At 43.6% G+C, this 20,528-nt stretch overlaps 1 protein-coding gene across 1 annotated transcript in view; it reads left to right on the plus strand.

Annotated features, from left to right (window-relative positions):
• gbe1b (glucan (1,4-alpha-), branching enzyme 1b) overlaps nucleotides 1-20,528 on the plus strand; it is a 333,639-nt gene that overhangs the window by 92,238 nt on the left and 220,873 nt on the right. The window contains exons 5-6 of the mRNA XM_046296301.1: nucleotides 3,574-3,709; nucleotides 13,546-13,636. Coding sequence (XP_046152257.1) covers nucleotides 3,574-3,709; nucleotides 13,546-13,636 — 227 coding nt within the window. The remainder of the gene's footprint in view (nucleotides 1-3,573; nucleotides 3,710-13,545; nucleotides 13,637-20,528) is intronic.

Below are 20,528 nucleotides of genomic sequence, written 5' to 3' on the forward strand. Positions count from 1 at the left end.
CACTGCCTGTTCACCCCTGTTCCATCATCCAGAAGGCGAGGTCAGTACAGGTGCATCAAAGCTGGGACCGAGAGACTGAAAATCAGCTTCTATCTCAAAGCCATCAGACTGTTAAATAGCCACCACTATTTTGGCTGCTGCCACACTCACTGACACTGACTCAACTCCAGCCACTTTAATAATGGGAATTGATGGGAAATTATGTAAATATATCACTAGCCACTTTAAACAATGCTACCTAATATAATGTTTACATACCCTACATTATTCATCTCATATGTCGTGGGTGAATCAGGGAGTACAGGAGAGGGCTCAAACTACCCTTGTGGGGCCCCCGTGTTACATGTATCACTCACTTTAACTATGCCACTTTGTTTAGATCATCTGTATGTATATACTGTACTCGATACCATCTACTGTATCTTGCCTATGCTGCTCTGTACCATCACTCATCCATATATCTTTATGTACATATTCTTTATCCCCTTACACTGTGTATAAGACAGTAGTTTTGAAATTGTTAGTTAGATTACTTGTTGTTATTACTGCATTGTCGGAACTAGAAGCACAAGCATTTTGCTACACTAGCATTCCATCTGTAACCAGTGGGTGACAATTTGTGCAGTGATTTGATTTTGATTTGTTGATGGCAGCATTTGAGAGCATGTACCACCGCATTTAATCATGGCAAGGTGACTGGAAACATGACCGAGGTGAAATAGTACAGTTATTCCCTCCGTAAGGCAATCAAACAAGCAAAGTTCATGATGAGGAAAGTGAGTGCTAAAGTCGTTTAGCTCAGACCTTAGTTTCTTGGGAACAGGAACAATGGTGGCCCTCTTGAAGCATGTGGGAACAGCAGACTGGTATCACGGATTACAAAAAGAAAACCAGCCCCGTCGCGGGCATCGAAGGATTGACTGAATATGCTCCCTTCTCACGTGGCCAACGTGAGTAAAACACTGCGCATGTTAACTCGGAGGCTGCCAGCCCAGATACCATCCAAGCCACGTCTGGAGCCTGCAGCCTTGGCTGGTGTGTTTACAGACATATTTAATGTCCCTATCCCAGTCTGCTGTCCCCAGTGAAGATGGCCTGCATGTTTCCGTTCCCAAGAAAGCTAAGGTAACTGAACACTTCTTGTCATCATGAGGTGCTTTGAAGACTAGTCATTCATAGTCACCTCCACCCTGACATCCTGGTACCGTGACCCACTGGATTTCATCACCAATAGGTCCACATTGATGCAGACCCATGCTGCACACTGCCTCTTTGTCAAGAGCCATTGAATATTGTTAATTGACCACTTTGCATTCAACTGTACCTCCAAACTCCTCATAGCTTGTTTGATAGCCTTACGGAGGGAATAGCTGCACTGTTTGTATTCAGTCATGTTGCCAGACACCTTGCCCTGATTAAAAGCAGTGGTTCGCAGCTTTCAGTTTCACGCGAATGCTGCCATCAATCCACGGTTTCTGGTTAGGGAATGTTTTCCCCACTCATCGTGCGCTATGTGCCATGCACGCCTCCAACTCAATCATCACCACCAGGAGAGTGAAGAAATGTGGCTTGTCACGTTCTACAGGTGTACAATGAGAGCATCCTGTCGGGCTGTATCAGCGTATTCGTCAATATTCCCATCTGGTTGTTGTCCTTGATGATGTCCCCTGTCCACGTGATGGAAGCAGTCTTGGAGTGCAGGTAGTCAGCTTGTTCTGACCAGCGTTGGACAGACCCTCTGGGAGCCTCTTGTTTTAATTTCTGTCTGTAGGCAGGGATCAGCAAGATGCCCTCCAGGACACCTCAACACCCAATGTCACAGGAAGGACAAAAAAGATCATCAAGGCCACCCGAGGCCTGTTCACCCCATGTGACCAGAAGCCGAGGTCAGTACAGGTGTATCAAATGGGACATTTGAAAACCATGTGACCAACAGCCACCACTAACACAGAGATGTGACCAACCTAACTTGATAACATTGGCCACTTTAATAAATGGAACACTAGTGACTAATAACATCTTTAATAATGTTTATGTGACCAATAACATCTGCTAATATGTTGTGACCAATAACATCCGCTAACCATGTGAGCAATAACATCTTAGCGAACCATGTCAGCAATAATATCTGCGATACTTATGTGATTCAATAACATCTTCCTTTACCATGTGACCAATAACATCTGGAATTTGTTACCATGTGACCAATAACATCTGTTGGACCATGTGACCAATAACATCTGCAACCATGTGACCAATAACATCTGCTAACCATGTGTATGTGACCAATAACATCTGCTAACCATGTGCATGTGACCAATAACATCTGCTAACCATGTGACCAATAACATCTGCTAACCATGTGATGTGACCAATAACATCTGCTAACCATGTGACCAATAAACATCTGCTAACCATGTGACCACCAATAACATCTGCTAACCATGTGACCAATAACATCTGCTAACCATGTGACCAATAACATCTGCTAACCATGTGACCAATAACATCTGCTAACCATGTGACCAATAACATCTGCTAACCATGTGACCAATAACATCTGCTAACCATGTGACCAATAACATCTGCTAACCATGTGACCAATAACATCTGCTAACCATGTGACCAATAACATCTGTTAACCATGTGACCAATAACATCTGCTAACCATGTGACCAATAACATGTGTATGTGACCAATAACATCTGCTAACCATGTGACCAATAACATGTGTATGTGACCAATAACATCTGCTAACCACGTATGTGACCAATAACATCTGCTAACCACGTGCATGTGACCAATAACATCCGCTAACCATGTGATGCAATGACATCAATAACCATCCGAGCAATAACCATGTGTAACCATGTGACCAATAACATCCGCTAACCATGTGACCAATAACATCTGCTAACCATGTGTATGTGACCAATACCATCCGCTAACCATGTGCATCTGTAACCATGACCAATAACATCTGCTAACCATGTGTAACATCTGTGTGACCAATAACATCTGCTAACCATGTGACCAATAACATCTGCTAACCATGTGACCAATAACATCTGCTAACCATGTGACCAATAACATCTGCTAACCATGTGACCAATAACATCTGCTAACCATATGACCAATAACATCTGCTAACCATGTGACCAATAACATCTGCTAACCATGTGACCAATAACACTCTGCTAACCATGTGACCAATAACATCTGCTAACCATGTGACCAATAACATCTGCTAACCATGTGACCAATAACATCTGTTAACCATGTGATGTGACCAATAACATCTGCTAACCATGTGTATGTGACCAATAAATTGCCCTTGCATCCATTAGCTCTATGTATTTTAATGGTCATCCCTCCTTCAGCTTTTTCCCAAAACAGTTGCGGGGTTGTAACTTTGTTAAAATGCAGATTGCCCCTTTTTAACTGAACACCTCCATACGTTGTTGTTTGCTTGTCAGACTGATCGAAGCATGTTAACAAATCTAGTTTCCTCTGTTTATTTCAGTTTTTCACGTTTCAGCTGTTCCTCATCGCGTTTCTTCTCCTCCCCTCCAGCACATCCACCCTCGCCCCAAGAAGCCCCAGAGTTTACGGATCTACGAGTCCCACGTGGGCATCGCCTCACCTGACCCTAAAGTCGCCTCCTACACCAACTTCACAACCAATGTCCTGCCTCGAATAAAAGACTTGGGTAAGAGATTACATACCTGGGCAACAGATCAAATCAAATCAAATGTATTTATATAGCCCTTCGTACATCAGCTGATATCTCAAAGTGCTGTACAGAAACCCAGCCTAAAACCCCAAACAGCAAGAAATGCAGGTGTAGAAGCACGGTGGCTAGGAAAAACTCCCTAGAAAGAGACAGGATGACCACATCAGTGAATCAACCCACTCAGGTGACGCACCCCTTCCAGGGACGGCATGAGAGAGCCCCCGTAAGCCAGTGACTCAGCCCCTGTAATAGGGTTAGAGGCAGAGAATCCCTGTGGAAAGAGAGGAACCGGCCAGGCAGAGACAGCAAGGGCGGTTCGTTGCTCCAGAGCCTTTCCGTTCACCTTCCCACTCCTGGGCCAGACTACACTCAATCATATGACTCACTGAAGAGATGAGTCTTCAGTAAAGACTTAAAGGTTGAGACCGAGTTTGCTTCTCTGACATGGGTAGGCAGACCGTTCCATAAAAATGGAGCTCTATAGGAGAAAGCCCTGCCTCCAGCTGTTTGCATAGAAATTCTAGGGACAATTAGGAGGCCTGCGTCTTGTGACCGTAGCGTACGTGTAGGTATGTACGACAGGACCAAATCAGAGAGATGGGTAGGAGCAAGCCCATGTGATGCTTTTTAGGTTAGCAGTAAAACCTTGAAATCAGCCCTTGCTTTGACAGGAAACCAGTGTAGAGAGGCTAGCACTGGAGTAATATGATCAAATTTTTTGGTTCTAGTCAGGATTCTAGCAGCCGTATTTAGCACTAACTGAAGTGTATTTAGTGCTTTATCCGGGTAGCCGGAAAGTAGAGCATTGCAGTAGTCTAACCTAGAAGTGACAAAAGCATGGATTAATTTTTCTGCATCATTTTTGGACAGAAAGTTTCTGATTTTTGCAATGTTACGTAGATGGAAAAAAGCTGTCCTTGAATTGGTCTTGATATGTTCTTCAAAAGAGAGATCAGGGTCCAGAGTAACGCTGAGGTCCTTCACAGTTTTATTTGAGACGACTGTACAACCATTAAGATTAATTGTCAGATTCAACAGAAGATCTCTTTGTTTCCTGGGACCTAGAACAAGCATCTCTGTTTTGTCCGAGTTTAAAAGTAGAAAGTTTGCAGCCATCCACTTCCTTATGTCTGAAACACATGCTTCTAGCAAGGGCAATTTTCATTGAAATGTACAGCTGTGTGTCATCCGCATAGCAGTGAAAGTTAACATTATGTTTTCGAATAACATCCCCAAGAGGTATAATATATAGTGAAAACAATAGTGGTCCTAAAACGGAACCTTGAGGAACACCGAAATTTACAGTTGATTTGTCAGAGGACAAACCATTCACAGAGACAAACTGATATCTTTCCGACGGATAAGATCTAAACCAGGCCAGAACTTGTCCGTGTAGACCAATTTGGGTTTCCAATCTCTCCAAAAGAATGTGGTGATCGATGGTATCAAAAGCAGCACTAAAGTCTAGGAGCACGAGGACAGATGCAGAGCCTCGGTCCGATGCCATTAAAATGTCATTTACCACCTTCACAAGTGCCGTCTCACTGCTATGATCAGATCTACCTAGAACTAGGCAACATATCTCATCTATCTAGACCTGGCCAACAGATCAGATCTACCTAGAACTAGGCAACAGATCACAGAGCTATCTAGACCTGGGCCACAGATCACAGAGCTATCTAGACCTGAGCAACAGATTTTAGCGCTAGCTTAGTTTACTACAGGCACCTGAACCAAGGCTATAACCAAATAAGTAGAGTAACTATTCCCTATAGCTATCCATCATCACAGAACCATTGACTTCAATGGGAAACCCGTTTCTATGGCTATAATACATTTAGTCTGTGTCTCAAATGTCAGACCATCCCATATATAGTGCACTAGACTCTATCCCTATGGGCCCTGTTCAAAAAGAAGTACACTATATAGGGAATAGAATGTCATTTGGGATGCAGACGTCCTGTCCGAACACATGCATGTCCTTCCTGCCTTTAGCTACAGCAAATCGTTGAGCTGGTGTTTTGCTGTCTGCTTACAGGTCTGATAAACACGAAAGTGCTAAAACATGGTTTCTCTTTCATCTAGTAGTGTGTAGGGCTGTAAAGGGTATGGGCAGTCCCGAACAGAGCAACATCTCCTCATTTGTCTTTCTACCAGCCAAGAGACTGTTATAAAGTACACAGATGTAAGCTTTGAAAGACTTGTGTGTACACTCCTAACAAGACTAGACTTTGTTTAAAGAAGCGAGGGTCGTAGAGCAGAGGGGGCGTGGAGAGGAGAGGGGAAAGGGGAGGGAAGGAGAGGAGAGGAGAGGGGAGGAGAGAAAAGGAATGGGTGGATGACGAGGGAGAGAAGCGAGGGTCGTAGAGCAGAGGGGGAGTGGAGAGGAGAGGGGAGTAGGGAAAGGGTGCATGACGAGGGAGAGAAGCGAGGGTCGTAGAGCAGAGGGGGAGTGGAGAGGAGAGGGGAAAGGGGAGGGAAGGAGAGGGGAAAGGGGAGGGAAGAAGAGGAGATGGGGAGGGAAGGAGAGGAGAGGTCATTCTCTGTCATTATGCTCCTCCATCAGAGCAGCAGTGGTCCTTGACCCTGCCTGGTGACCTGCTGTGCTACTGTCTGTCTGTCCCAAACACGAGCCAGAGCTGTTCAAGGGCCTCTTCGGACCCAGCCATGTGTGTGTGGGTGTGTGTGTGGTGTGGGTGGGTGGGTGTGTGTGTGTGGGTGTGTGTGTGTGTGTGCGTACGTGGCAAGATGGCGCCGACAGACACGGTTTCCCTGCTTCTAGACAACTTTGCAGAATTATTATTATTTTTAAAATACGTTATTTGCTGAGAACATTTCTTGTATTATTACCTACAACCAGAAATAACTTCTGGATATTAGATCGAAAATCAACATAACCTGGATTCTTTTGTTTGATCTTCCTGCTCTCTTTATCCCTGGGCTGCACCAAAATGCTGGAGAAGCGGTAGAAGGATTAGGGCCCTAGTCAATGTCAGGAGGCGTGCATACCATCCACTGCTTCAGAGTATATTACTCACTAACGTTCAGTCCCTGGACTAATAAGTAGACAAGCTCAGGGCGAGGATCTCCTTCCAGAGAGAGATCAGGGTCTGTAACATACACTGATTTTTTTGGGTCTCTCTCTGGATATATATTCTCCCCATCCATTGGACAGGAAGAACGAGCATTTGTGATTAATAACTCATGGTGTGATTGTAGTAACAGGAACTTAAGACTTAAGACTCTTTGTTTTTTTCCTCCATCTGGAATACCTCAACATCACATACCCGACTGCATTATCGTAGCTAGGAAATCTGAGAAAAACACAACTGGAAACCATCTCCAGTGCTACACGTGAAACACGGACGCTGGATCGTTGCTAACTCCCTTCCAGGACAGCTGCAATGCCTTACCTCATCCTCCATTCCACCTATAATAGGCAGAAAGCTATAAAAGCTCCCATGGTAAGGATTGTTCAACATTGGTCTGACGAATAGGACTTTATGCTTCAAGGTGGTTTTGATCACGCAAACTGAGAAATGTTCCCGGTCACATCTGAGAATAGTATTGATGTGTATATAGTGACTCAGTGACTGCATTCATTCCAAGAAGTGCATAGAGTATGTTGTTCCCACTGTGACGATTAGAACTTAAACCGTGGATAGATGGCAGCATTCGCGTCAAAATGAAGTGTGAAAAAAAAAAAAACATTTTGCATTGGCAAGGGGACTGGGAACACGAAAATGTACAATCAGACCAGCTACGACCTCCATAAGGCAATCAAAGAGGCAAAACAACAGTGCAGGGACAAAGTGCAGTCACAATTCAACAGCTTATAAACATATGTGGCAGAAACTCCAGACAATCACTGTTTTATAAAGGAAAAGCCAACCATGTCTCGGACAGCGATGCCTCGCTCCGGTAGCACAAAGTCTTCATGAACAGCAGGGGCCCACGTCGGTGGCTCAATGTTGTTTTCCTCAAAGCATGCAAAGGTGTGCTTTGAGGAAAACAACATTGAGCCACCGACTTGGGCCCCTGCTGTTCATGAAGACTTTGTGCTCCCGTTCTGTGGCCGACGTGAGTACGTCATTTTAAGTCTGCCGGCCCAGACGGCATCCCAAGCCACGTCCACAGAGCATGTGCAGACCAGCTGGCTGGAGTGTTTACGGACATATTCAAACTCTCCATATCCCAGTCTGTTGTCCACACTTGCTTCAAGATGTCCACCATTGTTCCTGTACCCAAGAAAGTGACAGTAACTAAATTACTATCGCACAGTAGCAATTGACTTCTGTCATTATAAAGTGCTTTGAGAGACTAGTCAAGGATCATGTCACCCTACCTGACACCATAGACCCACTACAATTTGCTTACCGCCCCAATAGATCCACAGACAATGCAATCACCATTGCACTGAACACTGCCCTATGTACGAATGCTGTTCATTGACTACAGCTCAGTCTTCAACACCAGAGTGCTCATCACTAAGCTCAGGGCCCTGGTTCTGAACCCCTCCTTGTGCAACTGGGTCCTGGACTTCCTGACTGGCCGACCCCAAGTAGTTAAGGTAAGGAACAACACTTCTGCCACACTGATCCTCAACACAGGGGTCCCACAAGGGTGCGTGTTCAGCTCCCACCTGTATACTCCTGTTGACTCATGACTGCGTGCCTACACACTTCTCCAATTCAATCAAGTTTGCTGACGACACAACAGTATTAGGCCTGATTACCAACAAATAAAGACGGCCTGCAGAAAGGAGGTGAGAGCCCTGGTAGAGTGGTGCCAGGAAAGTAACCTCTCCCTCAACATCAACAAAACAAAGGAGCTGATCATGGACTACGGGAGACGGCAGCGAAAGCGCGCCCCATCCACATAGACGGCAACGAGGGTGAAGTTCCTCGGTGTCACTGACGACCAGAAATGGTCCCTTCACACAGACAGCATGGTGAAGAAGGCACAACACAGCCTCTTCAAATCTCAGGAGGAAGAAGAAGAAGTTCAGATTGGCCCAGTTAGACCCTCCTATCTATATATATATATTATATATATAATAGTATATAATAATAGTATATATATATGATATTCCTGTCTCTGACATGGATTTCTCTGGATTACATGTGTGTATGTTTTATTGCTAGGTATTACTGCACTGTTGGAACAAAAAAAAAAAACGATCATCTTGCTGCACCTGCGATAACATCTGCAAATATCTGTACGAGATCAATAAAATGTGATTTGTGTGTATGGGAACCCTAGCCAGACTGTCAGTTTGCTGCAGAACAAAGCCACCTCTGCAGTCAACATCCTGTTTGCAGTCTTCTGCCAGATCCATCCAGACACCTGAAGTGGCCATTATCACTGAACAGAAAAAAGGGGATGGGGGGGGGGGGTTGCAGTGCTCAGACCAGTGTCCCAAACAACACCCTATTCCCTATTTTGTTCATTATGTTTGACCAGATTCCTATGTGCCCTGGTCAAAGGCTGTGCACTACAAAGGGAGAATGGGGTTCTGTTTGGGAAACAGGTCTGGACTCAGCTGGCTGTCTGTCTGCTTCCCTCTGATGTCCCTATGAACCATTCATCACTATTAACACCAGTCTCTGGTTCCCCCTGTGTCCTGCGTACACACACACACACACACACACACACACACACACACACACACACACACACACACACACACACACACACACACACACACACACACACACACACACACACACACACACACACACACCTACCTGGATACATCAAATCACAGATCTGCTGGAGATTCTTGATCTGCTTTACTCAATGTTTTATTAGATATAACATGAAACACTGAATAGAGTCCTAGACTATTATAGTTTGTCTACTTGAGAACGTAGTGATTTTCACCACATTTACTTTGATTGTAATGTGATGGTTGCCTCTCTCGCTCTCTGTAGTACTACTGGAAGTGTTATTTAAATACCAGTTTAATAAAGATGTGCCCAACGGAGCTCCTTCTCTGTGTCCCAGAGGTCATACATAATTTTAAAGGCTTCATCCCAACCGGCACTAGTCCCTAATATAGTGCATTAATCTCTGACCAGAGCCCATTGACAAGCCCATAGGGCTCTATGTAGGCAAGAAGGTGACATTTTTTGGGACGCTACCTTACTGTAATTCTTCTGCATTTCAAGTAGGATCTGCGCTATTGACTGTATTAAATCGGGCAGATATTGCTGCTGTGGAGTGCCTCTGATATGAACGACGTCTCCTCCTCGGCTTACCGTTTCCTTGTCCTTCCTTTTTGGATTGGGAGGGGAAGCACACAGCACTCTTTCTGCCGATGCAAATGAACTCAAGTGCGTACCAAATTGCAACATATTCTCTACGTAGTGCACTTCTTTTAACCACTGCTTGCATTGGTCTTGATCAAAAGATGTGCACTACGTAGGGAATATGGTTTCATTTGGGGATGTAGTCGATCTAACGAAGAACCAACCTGCAGCAGTTCAAGGAATATGTACAGTACGATTCTCTTTTAATTTTTTTTTTTTTTTTTACACGAGGAGAAATGTTACTGTCCTCTTTTCCAGAGACAGACATCTGTCTGTTCCACACCCCCACCGCCCCCCCCGCACACACACACCCATCCCCTGCCTCAGCTCATTTCCAGAGAGAGACTGAGAAGGAAACTTCCTCTCACCCCTCCGTTCTGTCACACCTCGTCAGATGTTTTTCCTCTCGTCTGAAAGAATCAGAGACGAGAGTTATTTATTTATATAGCTTTATCTCAAAACAACTATAACAAGCACAGAGCCTTCCTGTGGAGCAAGAGCCTACTGTTAAAAGGCCTGTCAGAGCTGCTCGAGTGAGGTTGGCGTTTCCCCCATGGCCACAGCATGTCTGGAGCACCTGAGGTTGGTGTTTCCCCATGGTCACAGCTTGTCTGGAGGAAAGTGTCAACAACAAAGACCAGTGTCTCACATTTAATGAAATATTTGTGGGAGCGCGCACTTGTCAAGCCTCGTATTTGGGAAAATAAACACGACGATGAGGGAAGCCGGCAGAAGTGACAATTGTTGTGCTATCAATTGTGGGTCCCAAATGCGATTCTATAGTGCACTGGATTGGAGTCATTAAAACTAGTTTACATACACTTAGATTGGAGTCATTAAAACTAGTTTACATACTCTTAGGTTGGAGTCATTAAAACTAGTTTACATACACTTAGGTTGGAGTCATTAAAACTAGTTTACATACACTTAGGTTGGAGTCATTAAAACTTGTTTTTCATACACAAATTAGGTTGTTAGTCATTAAAACTAGTTTACATACACTAGGTTGGAGTCATTAAAACTAGTTTACATACACTTAGGTTGGAGTCATTAAAACTAGTTTACATACACTTAGGTTGGAGTCATTAAAACTAGTTTACATACACTTAGGTTGGAGTCATTAAAACTTGTTTTTCAACCCCTCCACAAATTTCTTGTTATCTTCTTGGAGACTGGGGAGCAGTATTGAGTAGCTTGGATGAATAAGGTGCCCAGAGTAAACTACCTGCTACTCAGCCATAAAAGCTAGAATATGCATATCATTTGTATATGTGGATAGAAAACACTCTGAAGTTTCTAAAACTGTTTGAACGATGTCTGTGAGTATAACAGAACTCATATGACAGGCGAAGACCTGAGAAAGAATCCAACCAGGAAGTGGGAAATTTGAGGTTTGTTGTTTTTCAACTCATTGCCATTCCAATATACAGTGTCTATGGGGTCATTTTAAAGAAGAAGTTACAGGTCTGTGCAAATAAATTCATAAAAAAATCCTACAATGTGATTTTCTGTTTGTTTTTTGTATGTATTTGTCTGTCATAGTTGTATGTATGTCTACCTATGATGAAAATTATGTAGGCCTCTCATCTTTTTAAGTATGAGAACTTGCACAATTGGTGGCTGACTAAATATGTTTTTATGTATGTACTGTGTCTGTATGTATGTATGTATGTATGTATGTATGTATGTATGTATGTATGTATGTATGTATGTATGTATGTATGTATGTATGTATGTATGTATGTATGTATGTATGTGTGTATGTATGTGTGTATGTGTATGTATGTATGTATGTGTGTGTGTGTGTATGTATGTATGTATGTATGTGTGTGTGTGTGTGTGTATGTATGTGTATGTATTGTGTATGTATTGCACGCATGTATGTATTGCACGCATGTATGTAATGTAATTAGAACGTTAGTGTTCTTAGTACAGAGCCTTGAGGAACACAAATTTACCTTAGATTTGTCTGAGAAATGTCCATTTTGGTCATCACTATAACCGTCAATAGCAAGCACGTCAGAAATTAATGCTGGAGAATAATTGTGTGTTTACCTCTGAATAAAACACTAGGTTTGCACACCTACAGATTCTAACAGATACCGTTCTCAGATCTAACATGAGACAGAACATTGTACCGAATAAACAAATAAATACGAGTTAAATGGGTTTCCATCGCATTTTCAACTCTAAAATGTTTTTATGTTTATATAGCGAATGTCCCCACTCTGGTCTTGGTATGTCTGCTCTAGCTTGCAGATACTGTGCAGAGATTATTATGGACAAAGAGCGAGATTATTATGGACAAAGATGGTTTTTTATTTGTCAAACGGCAGCCAATCAGCATTGGTCATCATGTCACCAGAATATGACCCTCCATATCTATTGAAAAGGAGCATCGAGATCGCTGTCCACATTTGCCACCCTGTGAAGTTTGTCGTGGAAATGTCCTCTATTTACCAAATCATGGGAGCAAACCACACACACAAGTCAGAGTTAGTTATCAAAGTCCATCTTTAATTATATCAGCTCTATCACAATCCTGTGACTCTCAGGTAATTCAGTGTCTCTCAGTGAATTCTCTGAGAGCCCCTTCCACATTGCAATAGCCTTTTGACTTTCAACAGTTCAGTATCTCTAATAAAAAGTTGAGAGTCCCCAACATAATGGAAAATGGGTTCCTTTATAGCAAAGATCCACCCCCTCCTAGACGACATGACAAAACACAGGTCTTCAGAACTTACACAAAGAAAGACTTTACTTCAGAGAGAAGTATCCCCAAAGAAGACAGAGTTGGCTATAAATGATCGTTCAGTTTGGTCTCCTAAACAAAGCTCTTATCTCGTCATTGGTACAAAATGGTACCAAGACATTACCCCCACCCTATGATATATATCAAACTGTCATTTAGATAGAACCAATTCTAAATACAACCAATCCTGGACAAACTCACAGAGACACACTGACTGACACACAGACATTGTGGAGCAAAAGATATGTTTACACACGATGACACTTTGACCTCTCCCCTCTCTGCGGCCCATTCAACTTAGTCTTGACATAGAACAGATAACTGCAACCTCGCCACAGTATTTTACAAAAATACCATTCTGATGAGAAGTAACTTATGATGAATATAACACATCTTACCTATGTTACCAACAAATTCCGATTATTCCCTAACGAGTTCATCAATTATTTTTATCTGCAGCCTAATAAACTGCACGTTCTCCCGAGTCATCATAGTGAGAGGACCACACAACATATCGCTTAACTCCGTTTACTTTCGAGATGACGGTTTTTGTCATTATCATTACGCATCGAGGCGTTTCCTCCTCCATTTCTCACATTCATTTTAGCAACACAAGAAGATCACACCCTGTTTTATAGCGTAAAGTCTACTACCAAATGTGCTGTTTTACATCTGTCACCTTTTGTGACGACTGATTTTTTATTTTTTTATTTTTAAAACCTAATAATTGGTTGATTTTTTCTTTTCAGGGTACAACTGTATTCAGCTGATGGCTGTCATGGAGCATGCATACTATGCCAGCTTTGGTTATCAGGTCACAAGCTTCTTTGCTGCATCCAGGTACAACATTTATATTTTATTAACACACACAGCTCAAAAAAATAAAGGGAACACCTAAACAACACAATGTAACTCCCAAGTCAATCACACTTCTGTGAAATCAAACTGGTCCACATTCATTCAGATCTAGGATGTGTTATTTTAGTGTTCCCTTTATTTATTTTTTGAGCAGTGTCGTTCTGAGTTTGTCACTACAGCAGAGCTAAGTGACATCATGTAGACTAGTTTGATATTTCATGTGTATACCAGGGGTCACCGGGCTGGTTTCCCAGACACAGATTAAACCTTGGATGATAGTGAGGTGCTACACGCACACGCACAGTATTTTATAGCTAACCTTGTGGGGACACACAATTCAGTCCCATTCAAAATCCTATTTTCCCTAACCTTATTCCGTACTCCTACCCTTACTCTAACCTTAAACCTAATCCTAGCTCCTAACCCTAGCTCTTAAACCTAATCCTAGCTCCTAACCCTAGCTCTTAAACCTAATCCTAGCTCCTAACCCTAGCTCTTAAACCTAATTCTAGCTCGTAACCCTAGCTCTTAAACCTAATTCTAGCTTGTAACCCTAGCTCTTAAACATAATCCTAGCTCATAACCCTAGCTCTTAAACCTAATCCTAGCGCCTAACCCTAGCTCTTAAACCTAATCCTAGCTCTTAACCCTAGCTCTTAAACCTAATCCTAGCTCCTAACCCTAGCTCATAAACCTAATCCTAGCTCCTAACCCTAGCTCTTAAACCTAATTCTAGCTCGTAACCCTAGCTCTTAAACCTAATTCTAGCTTGTAACCCTAGCTCTTAAACCTAATCCTAGCTCCTAACCCTAGCTCTTAAACCTAGTCCTGGCTCCTAACCCTTCAAAGTCATTCTAACACTAATTCTAACCTTAACCCTAAACCCCCTAGACAAAGACCTCGTGGGGAATAACAACATGTCTTCAGAGGAACTTCAGAGGAATAGTTACACACACACACACATACACACACACCATTTGTTCATAACAACAAAACAGTGAGGCACACACACACACACCTTACCTATCCTTCTGTCCTCCTCTCCTTGGAGGAGCATATAGGCCCTGTAGTGTCATGCATACAAAGTCATTCCACCCATGATTGATTCTCCGTAGTCGTTTGAAATCCCAGTCTGTGTTTCTGAACCCAAGCCGAGGCACGGCCAGGCCAGATCGGGCTTGTGTTCCTGAACCCAACCCGAGGCACGGCCAGGCCAGATCGGGCTGTGTTCCCGAACCCAAGCCGAGGCACGGCCAGGCCAGATCGGGCTGTGTTCCCGAACCCAAGCCGAGGCACGGCCAGGCCAGATCGGGCTGTGTTCCCGAACCCAACCCGAGGCACGGCCAGGCCAGATCGGGCTGTGTTCCCGAACCCAACCCGAGGCACGGCCAGGCCAGATCGCGCTGTGTTCCCGATCCCAACCCGAGGCACGGCCAGGCCAGATCGGGCTGTGTTCCCGAACCCAACCCGAGGCACGGCCAGGCCAGATCGGGCTGTGTTCCCGAACCCAACCCGAGGCACGGCCAGGCCAGATCGGGCCGTGTTCCCGAACCCAACCCGAGGCACGGCCAGGCCAGATCGGGCCGTGTTCCCGAACCCCAGCCGAGGCATGGCCAGGCCAGATCGGGCCGTGTTCCCGAACCCAAGCCGAAGGCCATATCGGGCTGTGTTCCCGAACCCCAGCCGAGGCCCGGCCAGGCCAGATCGGATTTTGTTCCCGAACCCAAGCCGAGGGCCATATCGGGCTGTGTTCCCGAACCCAAGCCGAGGGCCATATCGGGCTGTGTTCCCGAACCCAAGCCGAGGGCCATATCGGGCTGTGTTCCCGAACACAAGCCGAGGGCCATATCGGGCTGTGTTCCCGAACACAAGCCGAGGGCCATATCGGGCTGTGTTCCCGAACACAAGCCGAGGGCCATATCGGGCTGTGTTCCCGAACACAAGCCGAGGGCCATATCGGGCTGTGTTCCCGAACACAAGCCGAGGGCCATATCGGGCTGTGTTCCCGAACCCAAGCCGAGGGCCATATCGGGCTGTGTTCCCGAACCCAAGCCGAGGGCCATATCGGGCTGTGTTCCCGAACCCAAGCCCAAGCCCAATTGTATTGTTGCAATGCTTGCTATGGAACTGAAACAATACCCTGAGTCGGTATTCATGTCATAAGAAGGAATTCCCCTCTACCACGCCCACAAATTGGGGAAAACAAACATTCATTCCCATTGACCCCCCCCACCCTCCATTGTAAAGGAGCCACCTTCGCTTTATACAGAAATAACAAAACATGCCTGAAAAAGCTGCTGAGTTGTTCAATGTACACGTGGGGTTCAAGTGTCCAAGTAAGCTACACATAATACATTTAACTTGCTTAGAAATGTCTGTTTGTAACTCATCAGTACTTGTATTAGTTTGTTTGTTTTTGTTTGTTTGTTGGTCTTGGCTAGCTTATTATTCTGGTTGGTAGCAAGCTAACACTCAGCCCTGTGGCTAACGTTAGCACCGCCAGGAAATGGGACATGAGGTAAAGCCCAATAATTAGATTTAGGGGACTGATACTATGATAGTATTTAGTAGGGGACTATTTAGTAGGGGACTGATACTAGATAGTGTTGTAGTATTTAGTAGGGGGCTGATACTATGATAGTATTTAGTAGGGGACTGATACTATGATAGTATTTATAATAATAATAATAATAATATATGCCATTTAGCAGACGCTTTTATCCAAAGCGACTTACAGTCATGTGTGCATACATTCTACGTATGGGTGGTCCCGGGGATCGAACCCACTACCCTGGCGTTACAAGCGCCATGCTCTACCAACTGAGCTACAGAAGGACCACATATTTAGTAGGGGACGGATACTATGATAGTATTTAGTAGGGGGCTGATACTATGATAGTATTGTAGTATTTAGTAGGGGACTGATACTATGATAGTATTTAGTAGGGGACTGATACTATGATAGTATTTAGTAGGGGACTGATACTGTTGTAGTATTTAGTAGGGGACTGATACTATGATAGTATTTAGTAGGGGACTGATACTATGATAGTATTTAGTAGGGGACTGATACTATGATAGTGTTGTAGTATTTAGTAGGGGGCTGATACTATGATAGTGTTGTAGTATTTATCAGGGGACTGATACTATGATGGTATTTAGTAGGGGACTGATACTATGATAGTATTGTAGTATTTAGTAGGGGACTGATACTATGATAGTGTTGTAGTATTTAGTAGGGGACTGATACTATGATAGTGTTGTAGTATTTAGTAGGGGACTGATACTATGATAGTGTTGTAGTATTTAGTAGGGGGCTGATACTATGATAGTATTTAGTAGGGGGCTGATACTATGATAGTATTGTAGTATTTAGTAGGGGACTGATACTATGATAGTATTTAGTAGGGGACTGATACTATGATAGTATTTAGTAGGGGACTGATACTGTTGTAGTATTTAGTAGGGGACTGATACTATGATAGTGTTGTAGTATTTAGTAGGGGACTGATACTATGATAGTATTTAGTAGGGGACTGATACTATGATAGTGTTGTAGTATTTAGCAGGGGACTGATACTATGATAGTATTTAGTAGGGGACTGATACTATGATAGTATTGTAGTATTTAGTAGGGGACTGATACTATGATAGTGTTGTAGTATTTAGTAGGGGACTGATACTATGATAGTATTTAGTAGGGGACTGATACTGTTGTAGTATTTAGTAGGGGACTGAAACTATGATAGTGTTGTAGTATTTAGTAGGGGACTGATACTATGATAATATTTAGTAGGGGACTGATACTATGATAGTGTTGTAGTATTTAGTAGGGGACTGATACTATGATAGTATTTAGTAGGGGACTGATACTATGATAGTATTTAGTAGGGGACTGATACTATGATAGTATTTAGTAGGGGACTATTACTATGATAGTGTTGTAGTATTTAGTAGGGGACTATTACTATGATAGTGTTGTAGTATTTAGTAGGGGACTATTACTATGATAGTGTTGTAGTATTTAGTAGGGGACTATTACTATGATAGTGTTGTAGTATTTAGTAGGGGACTGATACTATGATAGTATTTAGTAGGGGACTGATACTATGATAGTATTTAGTAGGGGACTGATACTATGATAGTATTTAGTAGGGGACTATTACTATGATAGTGTTGTAGTATTTAGTAGGGGACTGATACTATGATAGTGTTGTAGTATTTAGTAGGGAACTGATACTATGATAGTATTTAGTAGGGGACAGATACTATGATAGTATTTAGTAGGGGACTGATACTATGATAGTATTTAGTAGGGGACTGATACTATGATAGTGTTGTAGTATTTAGTAGGGGACTGATACTATAATAGTATTGTAGTATTTAGTAGGGGACTGATACTATGATAGTATTTAGTAGGGGACTGATACTATGATAGTGTTGTAGTATTTAGTAGGGGACTGATACTATGATAGTATTTAGTAAGGGACTGATACTATGATAGTATTTAGTAGGGGACTGATACTATGATATTATTTAGTAGGGGACTGATACTATGATATTATTTAGTAGGGGACTGAAACTATGATAGTATTTAGTAGGGGACTGATACTATGATAGTATTTAGTAGGGGACTGATACTATGATAGTATTTAGTAGGGGACTGATACTATGATAGTATTTAGTAGGGGACTGATACTATGATATTATTTAGTAGGGGACTGATACTATGATAGTATTTAGTAAGGGACTGATACTATGATAGTATTTAGTAGGGGACTGATACTATGATAGTATTTAGTAGGGGACTGATACTATGATAGTATTTAGTAGGGGACTGATACTATGATAGTATTTAGTAGGGGACTGATACTATGATAGTATTTAGTAGGGGACTGATACTATGATAGTATTTAGTAGGGGACTGATACTATGATAGTATTTAGTAGGGGACTGATACTATGATAGTATTTAGTAGGGGACTGATACTATGATAGTATTTAGTAGGGGACTGATACTATGATAGTATTTAGTAGGGGACTGATACTATGATAGTATTTAGTAGGGGACTGATACTATGATAGTATTTAGTAGGGGACTGATACTATGATAGTATTTAGTAGGGGACTGATACTATGATAGTATTTAGTAGGGGACTGATACTATGATAGTATTTAGTAGGGGACTGATACTATGATAGTATTTAGTAGGGGACTGATACTATGATAGTATTTAGTAGGGGACCGATACTATGATAGTATTTAGTAGGGGACTGATACTATGATAGTATTTAGTAGGGGACTGATACTATGATAGTGTGTAGTATTTAGTAGGGGACTGATACTATGATAGTATTTAGTAGGGGACTATTACTTTGTGGTCTCTAGTCAGTCTGTAGTCTCTGTAGTCAGTCTGTGGTCTCTGTGGTCTCTAGTCAGTCTGTGGTCTCTGTAGTCAGTCGGTTGTCTCTGTAGTCAGCCTGTGGTCTCTGTATTCGGTCTTTGGTCTCTGTAGTCAGTTGTCTCTAGTCATAGTCTCTTTGGTCTCTGTAGTCACAGCCTGTGGTCTCTGTGGTCAGCCTGTGGTCTCTGTAGTCACAGTATGTGGTCTCTGTAGTCAGTCTGTGGTTTCTAGTCAGTCTGTGGTTTCTAGTCAGTCTGTGGTTTCTAGTCAGTCTGTGGTCTCTGTAGTCAGTCGGCGGTCTCTGTAGTCAGTCGGCGGTCTCTGTAGTCAGCCTGTGGTCTCTGTAGTCAGCCTGTGGTCTCTGTAGTCAGTCTGTGGTCTCTGTAGTCAGTTGTCTCTAGTCATAGTCTCTTTGGTCTCTGTAGTCACAGCCTGTGGTCTCTGTGGTCAGCTCGTGGTCTCTGTAGTCACATCCTGTGGTCTCTGTGGTCAGCCTTTGGTCTCTGTGGTCAGCCTTTGGTCTCTGCGGTCAGCATGTGGTCTCTGCGGTCAACTTGTGGTCTCTGTAGTCAGTCTGTGGTCTCTGTAGTCTCTGTAGTCAGCTCGTGGTCTCTGTAGTCACATCCTGTGGTCTCTGTGGTCAGCCTTTGGTCTCTGTGGTCACAGTCATAGTCTCTGTAGTCTGTGTGGTCTCTGTAGTCAGTCTTTGGTCTCTGTAGTCAGTCTTTGGTCTCTGTAGTCAGTCTGTGGTCTCTGTGGTCTCTAGTCAGTCTGTGGTCTCTATAGTCAGTCTGTGGTCTCTAGTCAGTCTGTGGTCTCTATAGTCAGTCTGTGGTCTCTATAGTCAGTCTGTGGTCTCTATAGTCAGTCTGTGGTCTCTATAGTCAGTCTGTGGTCTCTATAGTCAGCCTGTGGTCTCTATAGTCAGCCTGTGGTCTCTGCAGGTCAGCCTGTGGTCTCTGCGGTCAGCCTGTGGTCTCTGCGGTCAGTCTGTGGTCTCTGTGGTCAGTCTGTGGTCTCTGCGGTCAGCCTGTGGTCTCTGTGGTCAGTCTGTGGTCTCTGCGGTCAGCCTGTGGTCTCTGCGGTCAGCCTGTGGTCTCTGTGGTCAGTCTGTGGTCTCTGTGGTCAGTCTGTGGTCTCTGCAGTCAGCCTGTGGTCTCTGCAGTCAGCCTGTTGTCTCTGTAGTCTCTGTAGTCAGTGTGTGGTCTCTGTGGTCTCTGCAGTCAGTCTGTGGTCTCTGCAGTCAGTCTGTGGTCTCTGTGGTCTCTGTGGTCTCTGCAGTCAGTCTGTGGTCTCTGCAGTCAGTCTGTGGTCTCTGTGGTCTCTGTAGTCTCTGTAGTCAGTCTGTGGTCTGTGGTCAGTCTGTGGTCTATGTGGTCAGTCTGTGGTCTCTGTCTGTGGTCTGTCTGTGGTCTCTGTCTCTGTGGTCTCTGTGGTCTCTGTGGTCTCTGCAGTCAGTGGTCTCTGCGGT

This window comes from Oncorhynchus gorbuscha, linkage group LG13 (assembly GCF_021184085.1).
Source record: "Oncorhynchus gorbuscha isolate QuinsamMale2020 ecotype Even-year linkage group LG13, OgorEven_v1.0, whole genome shotgun sequence".
NCBI classification, from domain to species: Eukaryota; Metazoa; Chordata; class Actinopteri; order Salmoniformes; family Salmonidae; genus Oncorhynchus; species Oncorhynchus gorbuscha.